The following is a 17,342-nucleotide window of genomic DNA, read 5'->3' as shown; positions in this document are numbered from 1 at the left end:
CTGCCAGGTGGCTCCGTTATCTCCCTCGACGCTGATAAGTCAAACAGTACTTCAGCTCTTAGTTCAGCAGTTAATTTGCCTGCTACGAAGAGGCACAGCAGCTCTGGCTGCCTTTATATCCTATGGGGTGTGGCTCCATGACTCAGCACTTCCTCGGCCTGCCTCACCCCTGCTTCTGTTGTTCCCGCCTCTCCTGCCTACGAAACCTAGGGTCCAGCCAGGCCTGATTGCCATCAGCTGGGTCTGGAGGTGTGGCCTGGGGCGGGGAAAGAGTCAGGGGACGGAGGCCTCGTTATCTCCTCCACCTGGCCTGCCTCTGGCTCCTGGAGCTGAGCCAGGGAAGCCGGTGCTCCCGAGGTAAGTCCTGACGGCCGTTCCCCCTCACTTTCCAAGTCACTTTCTGGCAGGAGGCCCGGCTCGGGGGGCGCAGACACAACACCTTGGCTTGCAGAAAGCTCTGCCCCCTTGTTCACTGAATCACAACAGGCAATGCCTACCTACCTGCCTTCTACCCTGCCCACCCACCCCGCAGGGCTGTTTTAACGCATGGGCCTCACAGGCACTTGCCCATGGGTCCCACAAGCATAGGGGCCCCATACGAATCTGTGTATCGTAACAAATGTACCTTGTATCATATCAAAATACAGAACCGTATGGCTTACTGAGTATTATTGGGTTTTTTTTTCCCAAGCCTGGTGTATTGTTCCAATGTTTTATGGTGTGGATTAGTTGTTGCTGCATATTTTTAACATTTTTAATGTTTCCACACCTATTTTATACAACTTTGTTGCTCGCAATCCTTATTTTTTTATTTTTTTTTATTTTGTCACAACAATATATGTAGGTATCATACAAAAAGATTATATAGTATATAAACACATATATAATATAAGGAGGTACAAGCATATATATAGGAAGAAGAAAAGAAAAAACAATAGGACAGGAACGGTAGGCACGTTTGTGCGCTTATGCACGCCCCTTATGGTCCTCTTAGGAATGGGGTGAGGTCAATAGTAGAAAGTTTTTGGATAAAATTTTTAGGATTATTGTTTATATTGACCATCAATTGTGTTGTAAATGAAGGTATCTTTTCTTTTATGTACACTGAGAGCATATGCACCAAGACAAATTCCTTGTGTGTCCAATCACACTTGGCCAATAAAAATTCTATTCTATTCTATTTTGTTGGAAGTGCCAATATAAAATAAATGCATGTTTAATTTTATCGACCATTTACATTTTTATTCCTGTAAGTAGTTGTCTTTTAAGGGCCCCAGCGCCTGGGGACCCATAAAGCTGTTAACGGGGCCCTATCACGTGGACACACAACCACGTGGCAGAATAAATTCCTTCTCCGCTGCTTTTCTTCCGTTACGCCGTTTGCGTAACACCGACCGTGCCGTAAAGCTCGCCTTTTGCGTAGAGTGCGTTACGGAACTTCTTTTCCTCCGCCCTGCCCTCATTGGCTGCTGCGGACGGAGTCGGCGTAGCGCCCGCCCCCAACAAGGGGAACCAGGCTCTACCCCACCCCGCGGCCACTACGGAGTCTGCGCACAAACGGCCTGTAGCAGCGGCGACGACGGCGGCCCACAAGAGCGGAGCCGCTTTCCGGCCGCGCGCTGAGAAGGAGGAGCCTGATTGGTTCCCGTCAGCCGTGACGCGAGAGCTTCGCTCGGCCGACGAAGAGGCGCTCTTCTCGGCCTCGGGTGCTACGCGAGGCCCCGGCTTGCGGCCTCGACGGAAGGGTAAGGAGAAGAAGGAAAAAAAAAAAAAAACTTCTTTGCGATGGGGAAGGGCTGGAGGCCGTTTTAACCGAGCCGGCGATTAGGAGAGCCGCCCTGAATGTTGAAGAGGGAAAAGAAGAGCCGAGGGGCTCGTGTTGCGCGAAGGATTATTCGGGGGTCTCTTTCAGCCCCTCGTGACGGGAATCCCTCCCTCCTCAGAAGTAAGACCCGGTTTTTTATTTTTATTTTTTTATTTTTTTTTTGGCTCCCCACTTTGGCCCTCCCGGCGATCCAACGGGTTCCTGAGCATATGCAGAGGGCCGTCTGTCCTCGGTTTGCGACAAAGGGGTTGAGGGACTTTGAAGGTCTGGAGTAGTTGTGTTTTTTTTAGGAATCTGGAGGTTTTTTTTAAAAAAAAAAAAAAGGAGGAGGGGGAATCAGGTATTCCCAGTACATTTATTTTTAATTTTGATAAATGTTATGGATTTATGGATTTATTTTCCTGGCAATTCCTGGCCAAATAAAAGGCAACACAAACAAACACAACTACCTCCCCCCCCCCAAAAAAAGAAGAAGATTCAAAGCAGCAGCTACTTTCCTTCCTCCTGTCACTCTTGAGCAGATGGGCTCAAATTATTTTAAATTTTAAATTAATCAAATTTCAAATTTTAAATTCAAATTTCACTCTTAAGCTTTGGGCTCAAATCATAAGCCCTGCCCATAATTTAATTTTAAATTGGGGGCTTCAGGAGAAGACGGGGTGGGGGGGTGGGGATGACATTTGGGGTGGGGGCTTTGCCAGAGGAGTCCCAGGTTCAAGCCCACTTTTGAAGTGAGGGAGTTGGGATTGTATATGGGAAATAAAACCAAGCCTGCAAGGCTGCCTTGCTTGCAACATCTCTTGCCGCTTTGATCCATCCGGGAAGAGCCTTTCAAAAGGGACCTTTGGTACCTCTGACAGGAAGGAATCAGTCAAAAATATCCAAATTTATAATTGTTTGGAGAGAGTCAGGAACCCAGGGAGGGAGGGAGAAAGCTGGAGGAGTTATGGTTGGTTGGATGGGTGGGTGGGTGGATGGAAGAATGGATGAGTGGGTAGAAGGGTGGGTGGGTGGGTGGGTGGATGGAAGAATGGGTGAGTGGATGGATGGATGGAAGATTGGGTGGTGGGTGTAAGGATGGTGGGTGGATGGAAGAATGGATGAGAGGGTGGGTGGAAGGATGGATGGATGGAAGAATGGGTGGGTGGATGGATGGAAGAATTGATGAGTGGGTAGAAGGGTGGATGGATGAATGGAAGAATGGATGAGTGGGTGGGTGGAAGGATGGATGGATGGAAGATTGGTGGTGGGTGTAAGGGTGGATGGAAGAATGGATGAGTGGGTGGGTGGATGGAAGAATGGGTGGGTGGAAGGATGGATGGATGGATGGAAGAATGAGTAGGTGGAAGGATGGATGGATGGATGGATGGAAGAATGGGTGGGTGGAAGGATGGATGGATGGATGGAAGAATGAGTGGGTGGAAGGAGGGATGGATGGAAGAATGAGTGGGTGGAAGGATGGATGGATGGAAGAATGGGTGGGTGGGTGGATGGAAGATTGGTGGTGGGTGTAAGGATGGATGGAAGAATGGATGAGTGGGTGGATGGATGGATGGAAGATTGGTGGGTGTAAGGGTGGATGGTGGGTGGAAGAATGGATGGATGGATGGAAGGATGGATGGATGGATGGAAGAATGAGTGGGTGGAAGGATGGATGGATGGAAGAATTGATGAGTGGGTAGAAGGGTGGATGGAAGAATGGGTGAGTGGATGGAAGAATGGATGGATGGATGGATGGAAGAATGGGTGAGTGGGTGGAAGGGTGGGTGCGTGGATGGGGCCTCCTTGGTGTTCTCTGAGCTTGGTAGTTTTCTTGTAGACGTTTCATGACCAAATTAGAGAACATCATCAGTGCTAGAAGGGAGAGAGGTTTGCTGTCATTTTATATTCTAGGAGGTTGCCCTGTTAGTGTTGATGAGAATTTTTTGGCTGTTGGTTTAATATTAACCTTGGTGTTAATCTCTGCTCATCTGGGTGTTGGTTGTTGTGGAGGGCTTTTGGTCTTTTTGTTCCCTTTTTGGCTTGTTCATTGTCTCTTGAATGGTATGTACATGGTTGTGATGTCTGGATGGCCAATTTGTCAAATAGGTAGTTAGGTATGAAGATAAATATTTCCTTTTTGTATTGAATTTTGTATTTATTGCAATTTGGGGGTGGGGAAAATTTTCTTTTTTTTTGCTCTGAATTTATCTAACCCATGTCTTTTTTGAATGTTTTTAATTATATGTAAATAAAGAAATGTATAAGTGTCAATTCTATGCCACGTTCTATGTGATATAGATGAAATTATTATGGTTGGTCAAGTAAGAATACAGCTTAGTGCTACTGATGTTTTGCAATGAGAAAATGACATATTTTCTGTGGCATAAAATTTTAAGATGTCTTGTAGAGTTCTGATATAGATTTAGAAATGTAGATGATGTTTAACTAAGCCAGCTGGGTGATGCTGGGCCAGTTTGTCAACCCAATTCACCTCACAGGCTTCTTATGGGGAAAATAGGAGAAAGGAATGTTATTTATCAAAATAATAAAAGCAGGAAATAAATAGATAAAATAAATAAAAATAATATAATAAGTTATGTACGTAAACAGATAGTGTCCCCCTTTTTTGTTTTCTTTTTCATGTATTTCCTTCGGTATTTTTCTAGTTCTTTTCTGTAAAACCTGTTAAGTAGAATATTTGAATAAAAATATGAGGGGGAAAATTGTCTTATGCAAAACAAAAACACATTTTTTTTCTGTTTCCTTCTTTTGAACCAGGAAAAAAAATGTCCCTGTATGATGATCTGGGAGTAGAAACCAGTGATTCCAAAACAGAAGGTTGGTCCAAAAATTTCAAGCTTCTGCAATCTCAGCTGCAAGTAAAAAAAGCCGCTCTGACTCAAGCAAAGGTACAGTAAAAGTCTGCAGGAAATGCTTTTTTTGTTGTTTTAATTGTTAACTGCCCAGGGAGCACCATTGCTAAGCAAAATGTCTCATTTAGCAAAAAGGTTTGATTAAAGCACCAAGCTAGAAAGCAAGAGACTCTTGAGTTCAAGTCCTGCCTTAGGCATGAAAATCAACTCGGTGACTTTGAGCCAGTCACTACCAGTGAGTTCTAGTCCCACCATAGGCATGAAAGCCGGCTGGGTGATTTTGGGCCATTCACCAGAAGACGGTGAGCTCAAGTTCTGCCTTAGCATGAAAACCAACTGGGTAACTTTGGGCCAATCACGAGGAGACGGTGAGTTCTAGTCCTACCTAACGCATGAAAACCGGCTGGGTGACTTTGGGCCAATCTCCAAGAGATTATGAATTGTAGTGAGAAACCCGGCTGGGCGATTTTGGGCCAATAGCTCTCTCAGCTCAACCCATCTCACAGGGTTGTGGGGAAAATAGGAGGAGGAATATGTGTTGGATATATTCGCTGCCATGAGTTATTTGTAAAAAATAATAAAAGTGGGACACCAATTAAAATGAATAATACTTCTCATAGATGTTACCGCTAATGCTCATTGATAAAAAATAGACATTCCAAGACATTCCTCCAGTTCAGGAGTCGGCAACCTTAAACACTCAAAGAGTCACAAAGGTCCTAACCGGAACCCCAAATTCAATTCTGGAGCCGACCGGAAGTCCAGATCCCCTGTCATGGTCTTCTCCTAGCACGGCATACTTTTTCCTCTGCTGACCGTAGGTCCAATTCCCACCACCATCACCATAGAGTCTCCTCCTAGCACGGCGTCCTTTTTCCTCTGCTGACCAGAAGTCCGATTCCCACCACCACCATAGAGTCTCCTCCTAGCACGGCATCCTTTTTCCTCTACTGACCGGAAGTCTGATTCCCACCACCACCACCACCATAGAGTCTCCTCCTAGCACGGCATCCTTTTTCCTCTACCTGTCCTAACTGAAAGCTCTATCAATTGTGGAGCCAACCAGCAACAGGGAGCTGCAGCAGAGGGATGAAAGAGCCACATGCGGCTCCAGAGCCATATGCGGCTCCAGAGCTGCAGGTTGCTGACCCCTGCTCTAGCTATACAAGTAGCCCTCAACTTAACGATCATAATACAGTTTGCCCATTACAGTTTAAAGCATGTGACTAACCTGATTATATACCTTCTGTAAGCTAGCCAATTGCCTGCTCTGTATTGCTCCTGTTGAAAACCAGAAGTAAATGCTAATTTTAGACAAAGTCGCAAATCGCGACTAAGGGACTGCAGAACCTTGCAAATGGCCATAAATGCAGGCCTATTGCCATGGGGCTGAAATGCGGTCACATGACTGGGTGGAGGCAGCCCTTGGAACTTCAGAACAGGATCATAAATATCGTATTTTTCAGACTATAACCCGCACCTTAATTTTGGGGGAGGAAAACAAGAAAAAAAGGATTCTGCCTCTGCCTTTCAGGATTAGTGGCGTCCTCACTTCCACTCGGGTTTTGATAACGAGTAGCACAGATCTTTTTATCTGTTTAAAACCAACCCTATCTCTACGCGCATTTAATTGGAGGGTGTGGTGTGGGGTGGTGTAGGGGATCATTTTCATGGGGGCAGAAGAGGGACTTGGCCCCGAAGGCGCCACTCTCGAGACACCTCCGTCTTTCTACCTATAGCCGTAGGCGTTGAATGCCTGGCTTTCTCGCAGCAAGGCCCCATAGAGACGCAGCACTTCAGTCCTCCTGGACGCTCGTAAACAGGGTGGCGGGCTTCCCGGCAAGCCCCCTGCACCTTTGCTGCCTCGGTCGGAGGCGGCCCAGGGAAGCCCAGAAGTCGGTACTCTGTTGGTGAAGCGGGCACTGCGCAGGGGGCGTAAGGCAAGGCACGGCCACCCAAAAACACTGTTGCTGCGATTTCCATGCCTGGAAATCTCCGCTGCCTCCCCGATTCCAAAAATGGGATGTGTGGTGGCAAAAAAAAAAAAAAAACATCGCGTTTTTAACCGGTTCCAGGCAGTGGAGATTGCGCCAAGAATGTTTTCAGGACGGCAACGCCGTGTCTTATGCCCCCTGCGCAGCACCCAGCAAGCCACCAGTTCCTTGAAAGACACAAGCCCACTCAGCACATCTGAAGCCTGCAGGTGGTCTGCACGGACCACCCTCACCCTATGCCGCGCAGCAGCATAGGGGCAGAAATCTCAGGAGGTTAAGGAGAAGTCTGCTGCTCTAGGGAGTGGGGCAGTGGTGGGTGGCCCCCCCATTCGGACCAGTTCTATAGAACTGGTAGTAAAACCGGCAGGAGGCTCCACCCACTGACCCAAACATCATCAAAAGTAATCTGCGCATGCGGGCACGATGCGAACTGGTAGTAAAGGTTAAGTAGAAACCGCCCCTGGAGTGGGGATCTGCAGTCCTCACACAAGTTGTGAAGGCAGCCGTCAGAACTGTTGGAGCAGCTTTCAGACTCGGAGCTCTTGGTGGCTAAAGGGGAAGAAGTTAATTCTGGGCACACACTTCCTGTTACTGGAATAATAATAATAATAATAACAATAATATTTTAATTTGTATACCGCCCTTCTCCCGAAAGACTCAGGGCGGTGCACAGCCAGAATAAAATACAAAGAAAACAATACATATAATATTAAGAACAACCCCTTAAAAAACTTATTCGATTGGCCAAAAATTTTAAAATACAGTAACACCCTATAAAAATTTACAAAAATTTAAAACCCATAAAAGCAAATTAAAAATTTTAAAATCAAGCCAGTCCAGCTAGACGGAATAAATAGGTTTTAAGTTCGCGGCGAAAGGTCCGAAGGTCGGATAGTTGTCGAAGCCCGGGGGGAAGCTCGTTCCACAGGGTAGGAGCCCCCACAGAGAAGGCTCTCCCCCTGGGGGCCGCCAGTCGACATTGCTTGGCTGATGGCACCCTAAGGAGTCCCTCTCTGTGAGAACGCACCGGTCGCTGGGAGATAGAAGATGGCAGTAGACGGTCCCGTAAATATCCTGGTCCTAAGCCATGGAGCGCTTTGAAGGTAGTCACCAATACCTTGAAGAAGGGGAGAAGGGCTGCTTCTCCTGCAATTCCCCCCACCCCTGTCCTTGCGCCTACACTCTTCCCTCCTCAGCCACCTTCTACTCTCAAATGGGTCTTCGTGCCCAGAGGGGGCTCCATCCGCAGTCAGATTGGTTCCCCCACCACCACTTGCTCTCTTAAACTAAACTGCAGTGTGCTTTTCTGACTTGTTGATAAATGATCCTGGGAGAAAGCAGCAGCTGGCCACTGTGGAGGCAGCGCTGATCTGTTTCGGGTGGTCAAAAGGCCAAGCGGCTGTGGGGAGCGAACACATTTCTCCTTCACGCCGTCCTGTCCCCCCACCCCAGCTGCTCAATGAAGGTTTTTTATGCACGCCGAGAGCTTATGCACCAAAGACAAATTCCTTGTGTGTCCAATCACACTTGGCCAATAAAGAATTCTATTCTATTCTATTCTATTCTATTCTTATTTCTACCCTATGACTATCATTAAGTGTTGTACCTTATGGTTCTTGATGAACGTATCTTTTCTTTTATGTACACTGAGAGCATATGCACCAAGACAAATTCCTTGTGTGTCCAATCACACTTGGCCAATAAAAATTCTATTCTATTCTATTCTATTCTATTCTATTCTATTCTATTCTATTCTATTCTTATTTGTACCCTATGACTATCATTAAGTGTTGTACCTTATGGTTCTTGATGAACGTATCTTTTCTTTTATGTACACTGAGAGCATATGTACCAAAGACAAATTCCTTGTGTGTCCAATCACACTTGGCCAATAAAGAATTCTATTCTATTCTATTCTATTCTATTCTATTCTATTCTATTCTATTCTATTCTATTCTATTCTATTCTATTCTATTCTTATTTGTACCCTATGACTATCATTAAGTGTTGTACCTTATGGTTCTTGATGAACGTATCTTTTCTTTTATGTACACTGAGAGCATATGCACCAAAGACAAATTCCTTGTGTGTCCAATCACGCTTGGCCAATAAAGAATTCTATTCTATCCTCTTCTAGAGCCAGCGGTCAAAGCAAAGCACAGTCCTTGCTCCCGTCATCGACCTGAAACGAGGCAGTGCATCGGATGAGCGCCAGATAGCGGACACCCCACCCCACGTGGCGGCCGGCTTGAAGGTGAGATGGGGCTTATAAAATGAGCCAAGCAGTAGCCTGACCGGCCCTTTGAGGGCAACCTTCCTCTGGAGCAAAATGTCTCCCATCAGGACCAGCTAGGGGAGGTCTCCATTCCCACCCCACTCCAGGGGAAGGTTACTGCAAAATCCCCATTCCCTCCTGATCAGCTGGGACTCGGGAGGCAGAGAATTGATGGGGGCGGGGCCAGTCAGAATTTTTACTACCGGTTCTCCAAACTACTCAAAATTTCCACTACCGGTTCTCCAGAACTGGTCAGAACCTGCTGAAACCGTGTGGTGTGTGGACTCCCAGCATCCAAAATGCCACGTGCATCAATTGTCAGTTCTGGGAGCTGAAGTCCGCTCATTCTGGGATTTTCATCTGTCTACTGTGTTGTGGTGTGCCAGCAACCTGCGGAGCTGGCAACGGAGTTGGAGACGATGAGGCTGAGGTGGGACCAGGGCCATCGGGGAGTGGGGTGCGGACTCCAGAGCCCCCAGAGGCTGACAGTAGTGAGGCAGAGGAACAGGAGGAGCCTGTTCCTAATGCACGTATGAGAAGAACTGTCAGAAGGCAAGAGCAGCTCAAGCAGAGAGGACAACTCGGGAGTAAGGCCAGGAGATGATCGGCCCCTCCCATGAGGCTTAAAACAGACCAGCAACAGCATTTGGGCTTTGCTGGAAAACAACGTTGGTAGCTTCATCTTCTTGCATTTATTTTTGTATCAATGTCTTCTGAACGTTTGCCAAGAAAGGCGTTTGGCAGTTTGCCTAATTGGACCAAGGTTTGCGATAGGACTGAGGAATTTGTGTTGGGAGGAATTTGCTTTAATTCAGTTGAACTACGCTGGGAATCAAGTAATTCTCAGCTGTTCGAATAAAGTTTGTTTGTTTTTTCACTGAGTTGAGTTTCCTACTACCTACTTGGGCCTGGGTCACAACATACTGCCAGGAGTTTGATCCTGACTGTCTCAAAGTTGACTCAGCCTTCCATCCTTCCGAGGTTGATAAAATGGGAAGCCAGATTGGGGGGGGGGGCAATATGGTGACATTGTAAACTACTCAGAGGGTGCTGTAAAGCAGCTGCCCCCAAGCTTTTGGGCACCAGGGACCGATTTCATGAAGAAAGGTTTTTCCATGGACCGGAAGGGGCGTGGTTTTCTATGCTACCTGCATCCCGCCAATAGGGCTTTGCTTATTTCCACGGCCCAGTTTCTGGCGTGCCATGGCCCGCTGCCGATCCACAGACCGGTGGTTTGGGACCTCTGCTGTAAAGCACTATGAAGTGATCTATAAGTTTAGGTGCTATTGGTATTGCTATTGATCCTGGCCTTCCCTAAGAGCTTAAAGACCTGCTTCTGCCAATTGACTTGGGGTTTAACGAACGGGGGTGGGGGGTTTGATCGATTAACAAAAGATCCCATCCTCTTGCCCTCCCATCATATTCCCTCGCCCCCCCGCACCCCTCCCCTCCCCGTCTTTTTAGCTAGCTTGAATTTCTAGTATTTTGTTTATATTATATATTATATATCTTTTAATATTGTAAACTGCCCATATTTACCGTGTGGCAAGATGGGAAGCTAATACATTTAATAAATAAATAAATATGGGCACCTTGAAATGAATCCCGAAAAATAAACTAGCAAGTGCCATGAAAGATGAGGAACTGTCTTCTCAGAAGCAGGATATTAATAATAATAATAATAATAATAATAATAATAATAATTATTATTATTATTATTATTATTATTATTATTATTATTATTATTATTATTATTTAATTTTTCTTCAGGATGTCATTCTTCAGGATGTCAACCCTGAAGCTGACCAGGCCGAAGCCATCTCGGAGCTTCATTGTTGCCACACTGGAGCGAGGGATAGGGGGGGGGTTAGACTTGTGTAGTCAAAACAAAATAGTCTCCCCCGAGAACCAAGGACGTTCTCACACCTGGCCGGAAGAAAGAGGAGTGATGTCACCAGACCTGCAGACGTTGCCTTGATTGGGCCATGTGACTGACTGTTTGGATTGAGGGGGGAAACTTTTACTTTTAAATAGGTGAAAAGCAAAGGTTGGTTTTCACCAGATATGTGTTCTGACCTAGACTTCACAAAAACACGCAGCAGACTCCTTGTCCCGACAAAACCCCTTTTTAATTAAGCTAATGTGAATTCCTCTCATTCACATCCAGCAAACAGTCTTTCAAGGGTGAATTTACAACCACAGACCTCATCAGGGTTGGAGAGCTGCCAGGTCGATATCTTCCAAACGCAATGCTTGTGCAAGAAAAGACTTGGCAAGGAGTCTCTGAGAGTCATAAATAGATCTTCACACTAATGAAATGAACCAATTGTCTCCTGCAAAATCCACTCCTCTTTCGCTCCTCTTTATTCCCTATGGGAGGGGCCATTCACAGTCCACCTGTGCCTTTACTCCTGAGTTGGCCCTTGTTCCTTAACTGTTCCCTTTTTTTGATAGCTCTGTGCATGCGCACTTTGGGAACAGGCTCCAGCTGTTCTTCAGCCCCACTTATCTCCAACTCCAAAGGTAGCTGATAAGTGTCCGAGGGCCCTGGCCCCCTCTCTGCCTCCGAAGCAGAGCACTCATCAGAGCCTTCCCCAGACTGCAGGACTGGCCCATATTCCCAACCTCCTCACTGTCCAAGTCTGCCGCCAGCTCAGCTGGCCGCTGGTGGGCCACAACAATAAGTGCCAATTTGATATTTCCAATAAAGCTATTCTTTGAGGAATCTACTTGCCTCGGAGCCTTGCTTGTAATGGATCTATTACTTGGAATCCCTGACGTTATTATAAAATAAAATGGCTAGTTTGAACTAAACAGTTCTGACATCGGTGCAAAAGCTAGCTTATTTTCAGTCTTTTCACTTGAGCACAGTTTCCGTCTTATGCTGGCAAATAAGCGGCACATCTCCTCTTTTAGGAAGAATTGCGTTGGATACTAGAATAGAATAGAATAGAATAGAATAGAATTTATTGGCCAAGTGTGATTGGACACACAAGGAATTTGTCTCGGTGCATATGCTCTCAGTGTACATAAAAGAAAAGATACGTTCATCAAGGTACAACATTTACAACACAATTGATGATCAATATATCAATATAAATCATAAGGATTGCCAGCAACAAGTTATAGTCATACAGTCATAAGTGGAAAGAGATTGGTGATGGGAACGATGAGAAGATTAATAGTAGTGCAGATTCAGTAAATAGTCTGACAGTGTTGAGGGAATTATTTGTTTAGCAGAGTGATGGCCTTCGGGAAAAAACTGTTCTTGTGTCTAGTTGTTCTGGTGTGTAGTGCTCTATAGCGTCGTTTTGAGGGTAGGAGTTGAAACAGTTTATGTCCAGGATGCGAGGGATCTGTAAATATTTTCACGGCCCTCTTCTTGATTCGTGCAGTATACAGGTCTTCAATGGAAGGCAGGTTGGTAGCAATTATTTTTTTCTGCAGTTCTAATTATCCTCTGAAGTCTGTGTTTTTCTTGTTGGGTTGCAGAACCGAACCAGACGGTTATAGAGGTGCAAATGACAGACTCAATAATTCCTCTGTAGAAGAACTATTTGTTCTTATGTCTTTCCATGTTTCATCCCAGGATCCCGTCCCCAGTGGCTTTTCGGCGGGAGACGTATTGATCCCTTTAGCGGATGAGTACGATCCGATGTTCCCGAACGATTACGAGAAGGTCGTCAAACGCCAGCGAGAAGAACGGCAGAGGCAGCGCGAGTTGGAGAGGCAGAAAGAGATTGAAGAAAGGGAGAAGTGAGTCGACCGCATCCCCGTTGTCACGTGACGCCTCAAAATTTAGACACTTGATCCTGTCCACATCTGTTCACGGCAGCAAAAGTTGTATTTGCACAATATTGGAAAAATGAGGGAACTCCTACAGATGAAAGCGTAATTAAAAAAAAATATTAGACTGTGCGGAAATGGATACATTAACATTAAAAATAAAGGATAGAGAGGATACAGAATACTTTTTAACACTGGATTTGTTTTACAAATAGATAGTAGAGGTAGAAATTTTAGAAGTTGGAAGAATGCTACTATATACAAGTGAATATTGTTGTTATAGAATAGAATAGGATTTTATTGGCCAAGTGTGATTGGACACACAAGGAATTTGTCTTTGGTACATATGCTCTCAGTGTACATAAAAGAAAAGATACGTTCATCAAGGTACAACATTTACAACACAATTGATGATCAATATATCAATATAAATCATAAGGATTGCCAGCAACAAGTTATAGTCATACAGTCATAAGTGGAAAGAGATGGGTGATGGGAACTATGAAACGATTAATAGTAGTGCAGATTCAGTAAATAGTCTGACAGTGTTGAGGGAATTATTTGTTTAGCAGAGTGATTGTTGTTATTGATATTACCATGTTTCCCCGAAAATAAGACCTTGTCTTATATTTTATTTGAACCCTGAAATAAGTACTTATTTTTGGGGGAGGTCTTATTATTTTGGGGCGCGTGGAGCAAGACGGGGCTCCTCTTGCCGTCTTACCTGATTTCCAGCTCTGTCTCCCTAACCCTAACCAGAGGAAATGGCGGTGTCGTGTCCCACTCCTCCGCTGACAGCCGGGTCAGGGAAATCCGAATCAGGCGTGCCTCTGCAGTTCTGCCAAAGTCCTAGCAAAGTCCTCAGGGCAGGCAGGAGACCAGAAAGTGACTTCAGCAAAATATGTTTAGACTTTGCCTGACTCAGAGAATGCCAGAAAGCAGATCCTTTATATAGGCCATGGGGTGTGGCTCCATGACTCAGCACTTATCCAGGCCTGCCCCTCCCTTCCTTCTGTTGCCTCCGCCTATCAATTCTTCTGAAGCGAGGGTCACTCCAGTCTGCAGCTGTTGGTAATTGACCTTCCTCAGGCTCACATGCTGTGGAGGAGGGGGAGGGGTCTAGTTGCTCCGTTTGCCTGGGCATGGAGCCAGGGCTGGGGGCTGGAGGTACTTCCTCCTCCTCAGCCTGTCTGGGCATGGAGCCAGGGCTGGGGCCGGGAGGCATACTAGGACATTCCTCCGTGTTCGGAAGCAGATAAGAAGGCCCCGGCTGTGGTGAGATCGGACGAGACACAACAGGCGGGGACCGGCTGCGCATGAGCTTAAATATTTTCAGGGAGGGGTTATTTTAGCGCATGCACTCAAAAGCCCCATTAGGCTTATTATCCAGAGAGGTCTTATTTTCGGGGAAACAGGGTTATGTGTAGGTAAATTGACCCAGGCAATACATTGTTTATGAAGCGCTCATGAACGTTAAAAGAAAAATGTACAAATCAAATTTATTTTGAAAAAAATCTTTAGACACTTGGCAACAACTGACTCACCTTTATGGCGGTGATCCCCTCTTGCGACTTCCTAATAAGCAAAGTCAGTGGGGAAGCCAGAGGCGCTTGACAGTCGTGCGACTCACTTAACAACGACAGCGATTCACTTAACGACTGGGCCAAGACAGGTCGTAAAATGGAAATTTGGGGCTTGGTTGAGGTCGTAAGTCGAGGATTGCCTATGCACGCATATAAGCAGAATCAAATTAAACATAAACATAAAATCCTTTTTATAATAATAATAATAATAATAATAATAATAATAATAATAATAATAATAATGATAATAATAATAATAATAATAATATTTTAATTTGTATACCGCCCTTCTCCCAAAGGACTCAGGGCGGTGAACAGGCAGATAAAATACATACATACACAATAGTTAAAACAACCCTTAAAAAACTGATTTAAATTTGCCCAAAAATTAAAATAATATACACCCCCATAAAATTACAAAAATTTAAAAACCCATCAAATTCAATTAAAATTAAAAGTAAAAATCAGTCCAGTCCAGCCATACGAAATAAATAGGTTTTAAGTTCGCAGCGAAAGGTCCTAAGGTCAGGTAGTAGTCGAAGCCCGAGGGGAAGTTCGTTCCACAGGGTCGGAGCCCCCACAGAGAAGGCCCTCCCCCTGGGGGCCGCCAGTCGACACTGTTAGGCTGACGGCACCCTGAGGAGTCCCTCTCTGTGGGAACGCACCGGACGATGGGAGATAGAGGCCGGCAGTAGACGGTCCCGTAGATAGCCCGGTCCTAAGCCATGGAGCGCTTTAAAGGTGGTAACCAATACCTTGAAGCGCACCCGGAAAACAACAGGTAGCCAGTGCAGTCTGCGCATGAATTGGAAGTATATTTTATCTGATTTTTATGAATGGCCAGTGCAAATAGGTTATCGTTTTGCTGTTTTATCAGAATCTTTTGAAACACATTGGAATAAACAGTTTAAAAGTAGACAGTGGAGATGAAAAGAATAAGAGCAGAGTTCGCTAAGAATTTAGCCAATGTTTGGATTTAGTCTATCCAGATTTCCTCTCGGGACAATTATCATCTTATTTTCTGTTCCCATTTCAAGGAGGCGCAAAGACAGACACGAGGCAAGTGGATTTTCCAGACGGCCGGATCCAGATTCGGATGAAGATGAAGATTATGAGAGGGAGAGGCGGAAACGAAGTGAGAAACACTCTTAGTTACCAAATTCATGCATGAATTAAACCTTCTTGTCTCACCGTAATCTGTGGGTACCTTCTCTGAACAATACATTTTATTTAAAAGGTTTTCGTGGCCTGCAACATACTTTGCAAAAGAGGTCTGCCTTTTAATAAAACATTGTTAGAAAACGTGCTACCAGGTTCCTCCTGATTTTTGGCCACCGTAGATTGTCCCATTGTCTCAAGTGGACGTAGATGAGATCTCCCCCTTTACTATAGACATCTAACCCATCTACATCCACTTGAAGTAACAGAGGACCATCAAGCTGGAACCTCTCCTTTCTGGCCCAATTTTTATTTGGTGCCTTCTCATTTATGAAAAGATTTTGTTTGACTACACCAGCGGCACTGCAGTGCACCGGTTTATAGGTACAGTAGAAACCAAGAAAAGTGGCTTCCCTATTCTGCTCACATCAGGGATTTTCTAGCACAAAGAATCGGGAACATTTGTAAGGTTGCAGCATAGAAGATTTATTCAATCCTATACACTAGGGATCTGGTCAACTAAAGCTCCACTCTAAATTGGTGCCTGATAAGGGTCAGCAGAATTCTTGAAGGATTGGAGTTGGATCGTTTACGGCAACGCAAGGATTCTAAGCTTATGACTTGTTTAACTCCACCCCCTCTAACTCTGCCTGCTCTTGTCTTAACATGAGTAATCCATTCCAAAAATTTGATTCTCTTTCAGTCAAAAAGTAATGGTTCATTTGTGGCTGCCGTAGGAAGTAGCTATGATTCACAGCAGGATGAACTTTGGGGATAGTCGATCATCTCAGGAGCCTGCTTGGAATTGATTATAAATTTATTAATTTCTGAGTGATCTAAATGTCTGCAGAAAAAATTCTTATTACGCTAATTAGCTAGACGTCTAAGGCAACAAATTCTCATTGTTCTAAGTAGCTAACGTTTAATGCAACAAGTTTTGCATCAAAAAAAACAAACAAACAACAACCTGAAAACCATAACCAAGAATTGTGATCCTTTAAAAATGAATACATTTATTATATAGCTTATATAGATTGTTTTATTTTATTTTTTTCCTTATACAGGTATGGGAGGAGCTGCCATTGCGCCACCTACTTCTTTGGTTGAGAAGGACAAAGAACGTACGCATGTAGATAATTTTTCTTTAAATTACAGGTAGTCCTCAATTTATGACCGCATCCTCCCAGAGCCACCTCGTAGTGAGATGAGCCACAAACAGATTTAAATAAATAAAAAATGGGCCTTGGAATTTCCATCGTAAATCATGATGGTCGTAAGTCGAGGCACCTACGTGACTAGACCCAATTATATGACTTTTGTGGCATTAAGGAAACCCTATGGTTATTAAGCAAATCCACGTGTTTGCAATGAGTGTTTTTGTTTTTTTTTTGCTGGAAACCAGCTGAAAAGGATGGAAAGTGGGGTGGGTGGGTGGAAGTTAGGTCACATGATGACAGAGCTCTGTAACTGGCTGTAAAGATAAGCCAGCTGCCAAGTATCCAGAATGTGGTTGTGTGACCCTTGGGATATGTGCAGCCATTGGAACTCTGGAACCCAGTCATAAGCAGCTTTTGGCGAGTCCATGGTAACCGTTCAGTTACTAAGCAAGACCTACCTGTCGTTGTCATTTTGATCTTAAGGATCTACTTCCAAAATCATGCAATTGCTTTGGACAGCTGCCAAATTGGCTCGATTTAATTGGTATTCAACAGTGCAAATAAGCAAATTACAATGTTTCATAAACAGAGATCTTGGACTGTCGGACTGCCCGAACAGGGATCTTTATCTTTAATCTCAGGCTAAAAAAGCAAGCGTGAAACATACCTACAGATTTGATCATTGGGAGAACACGGAGGGATGTAGGAA

The 17,342-nt window shown here is 44.8% G+C and overlaps 1 protein-coding gene across 3 annotated transcripts in view; it reads left to right on the top strand.

Moving 5' to 3' along the window:
* The first annotated feature begins 1,555 nt into the window (after nt 1-1,555).
* RBM17 (RNA binding motif protein 17) overlaps nt 1,556-17,342 on the top strand; it is a 29,641-nt gene continuing 13,854 nt past the window's right edge. Inside the window, exons 1-6 of one of the 3 annotated variants that reach the window (XM_058190854.1) lie at nt 1,556-1,745; nt 4,586-4,716; nt 8,812-8,928; nt 12,539-12,705; nt 15,356-15,453; nt 16,541-16,597. In XM_058190854.1, coding sequence (XP_058046837.1) covers nt 4,594-4,716; nt 8,812-8,928; nt 12,539-12,705; nt 15,356-15,453; nt 16,541-16,597 — 562 coding nt within the window. In that variant the 5' untranslated portion in view covers nt 1,556-1,745; nt 4,586-4,593. The other 2 variants (XM_058190853.1, XM_058190852.1) reach the window with 2 other exon arrangements.

Source organism: Ahaetulla prasina, chromosome 7 (genome assembly GCF_028640845.1).
Source record: "Ahaetulla prasina isolate Xishuangbanna chromosome 7, ASM2864084v1, whole genome shotgun sequence".
NCBI classification, from domain to species: Eukaryota; Metazoa; Chordata; class Lepidosauria; order Squamata; family Colubridae; genus Ahaetulla; species Ahaetulla prasina.
This window is presented reverse-complemented; position numbering and strand designations above follow the sequence as displayed.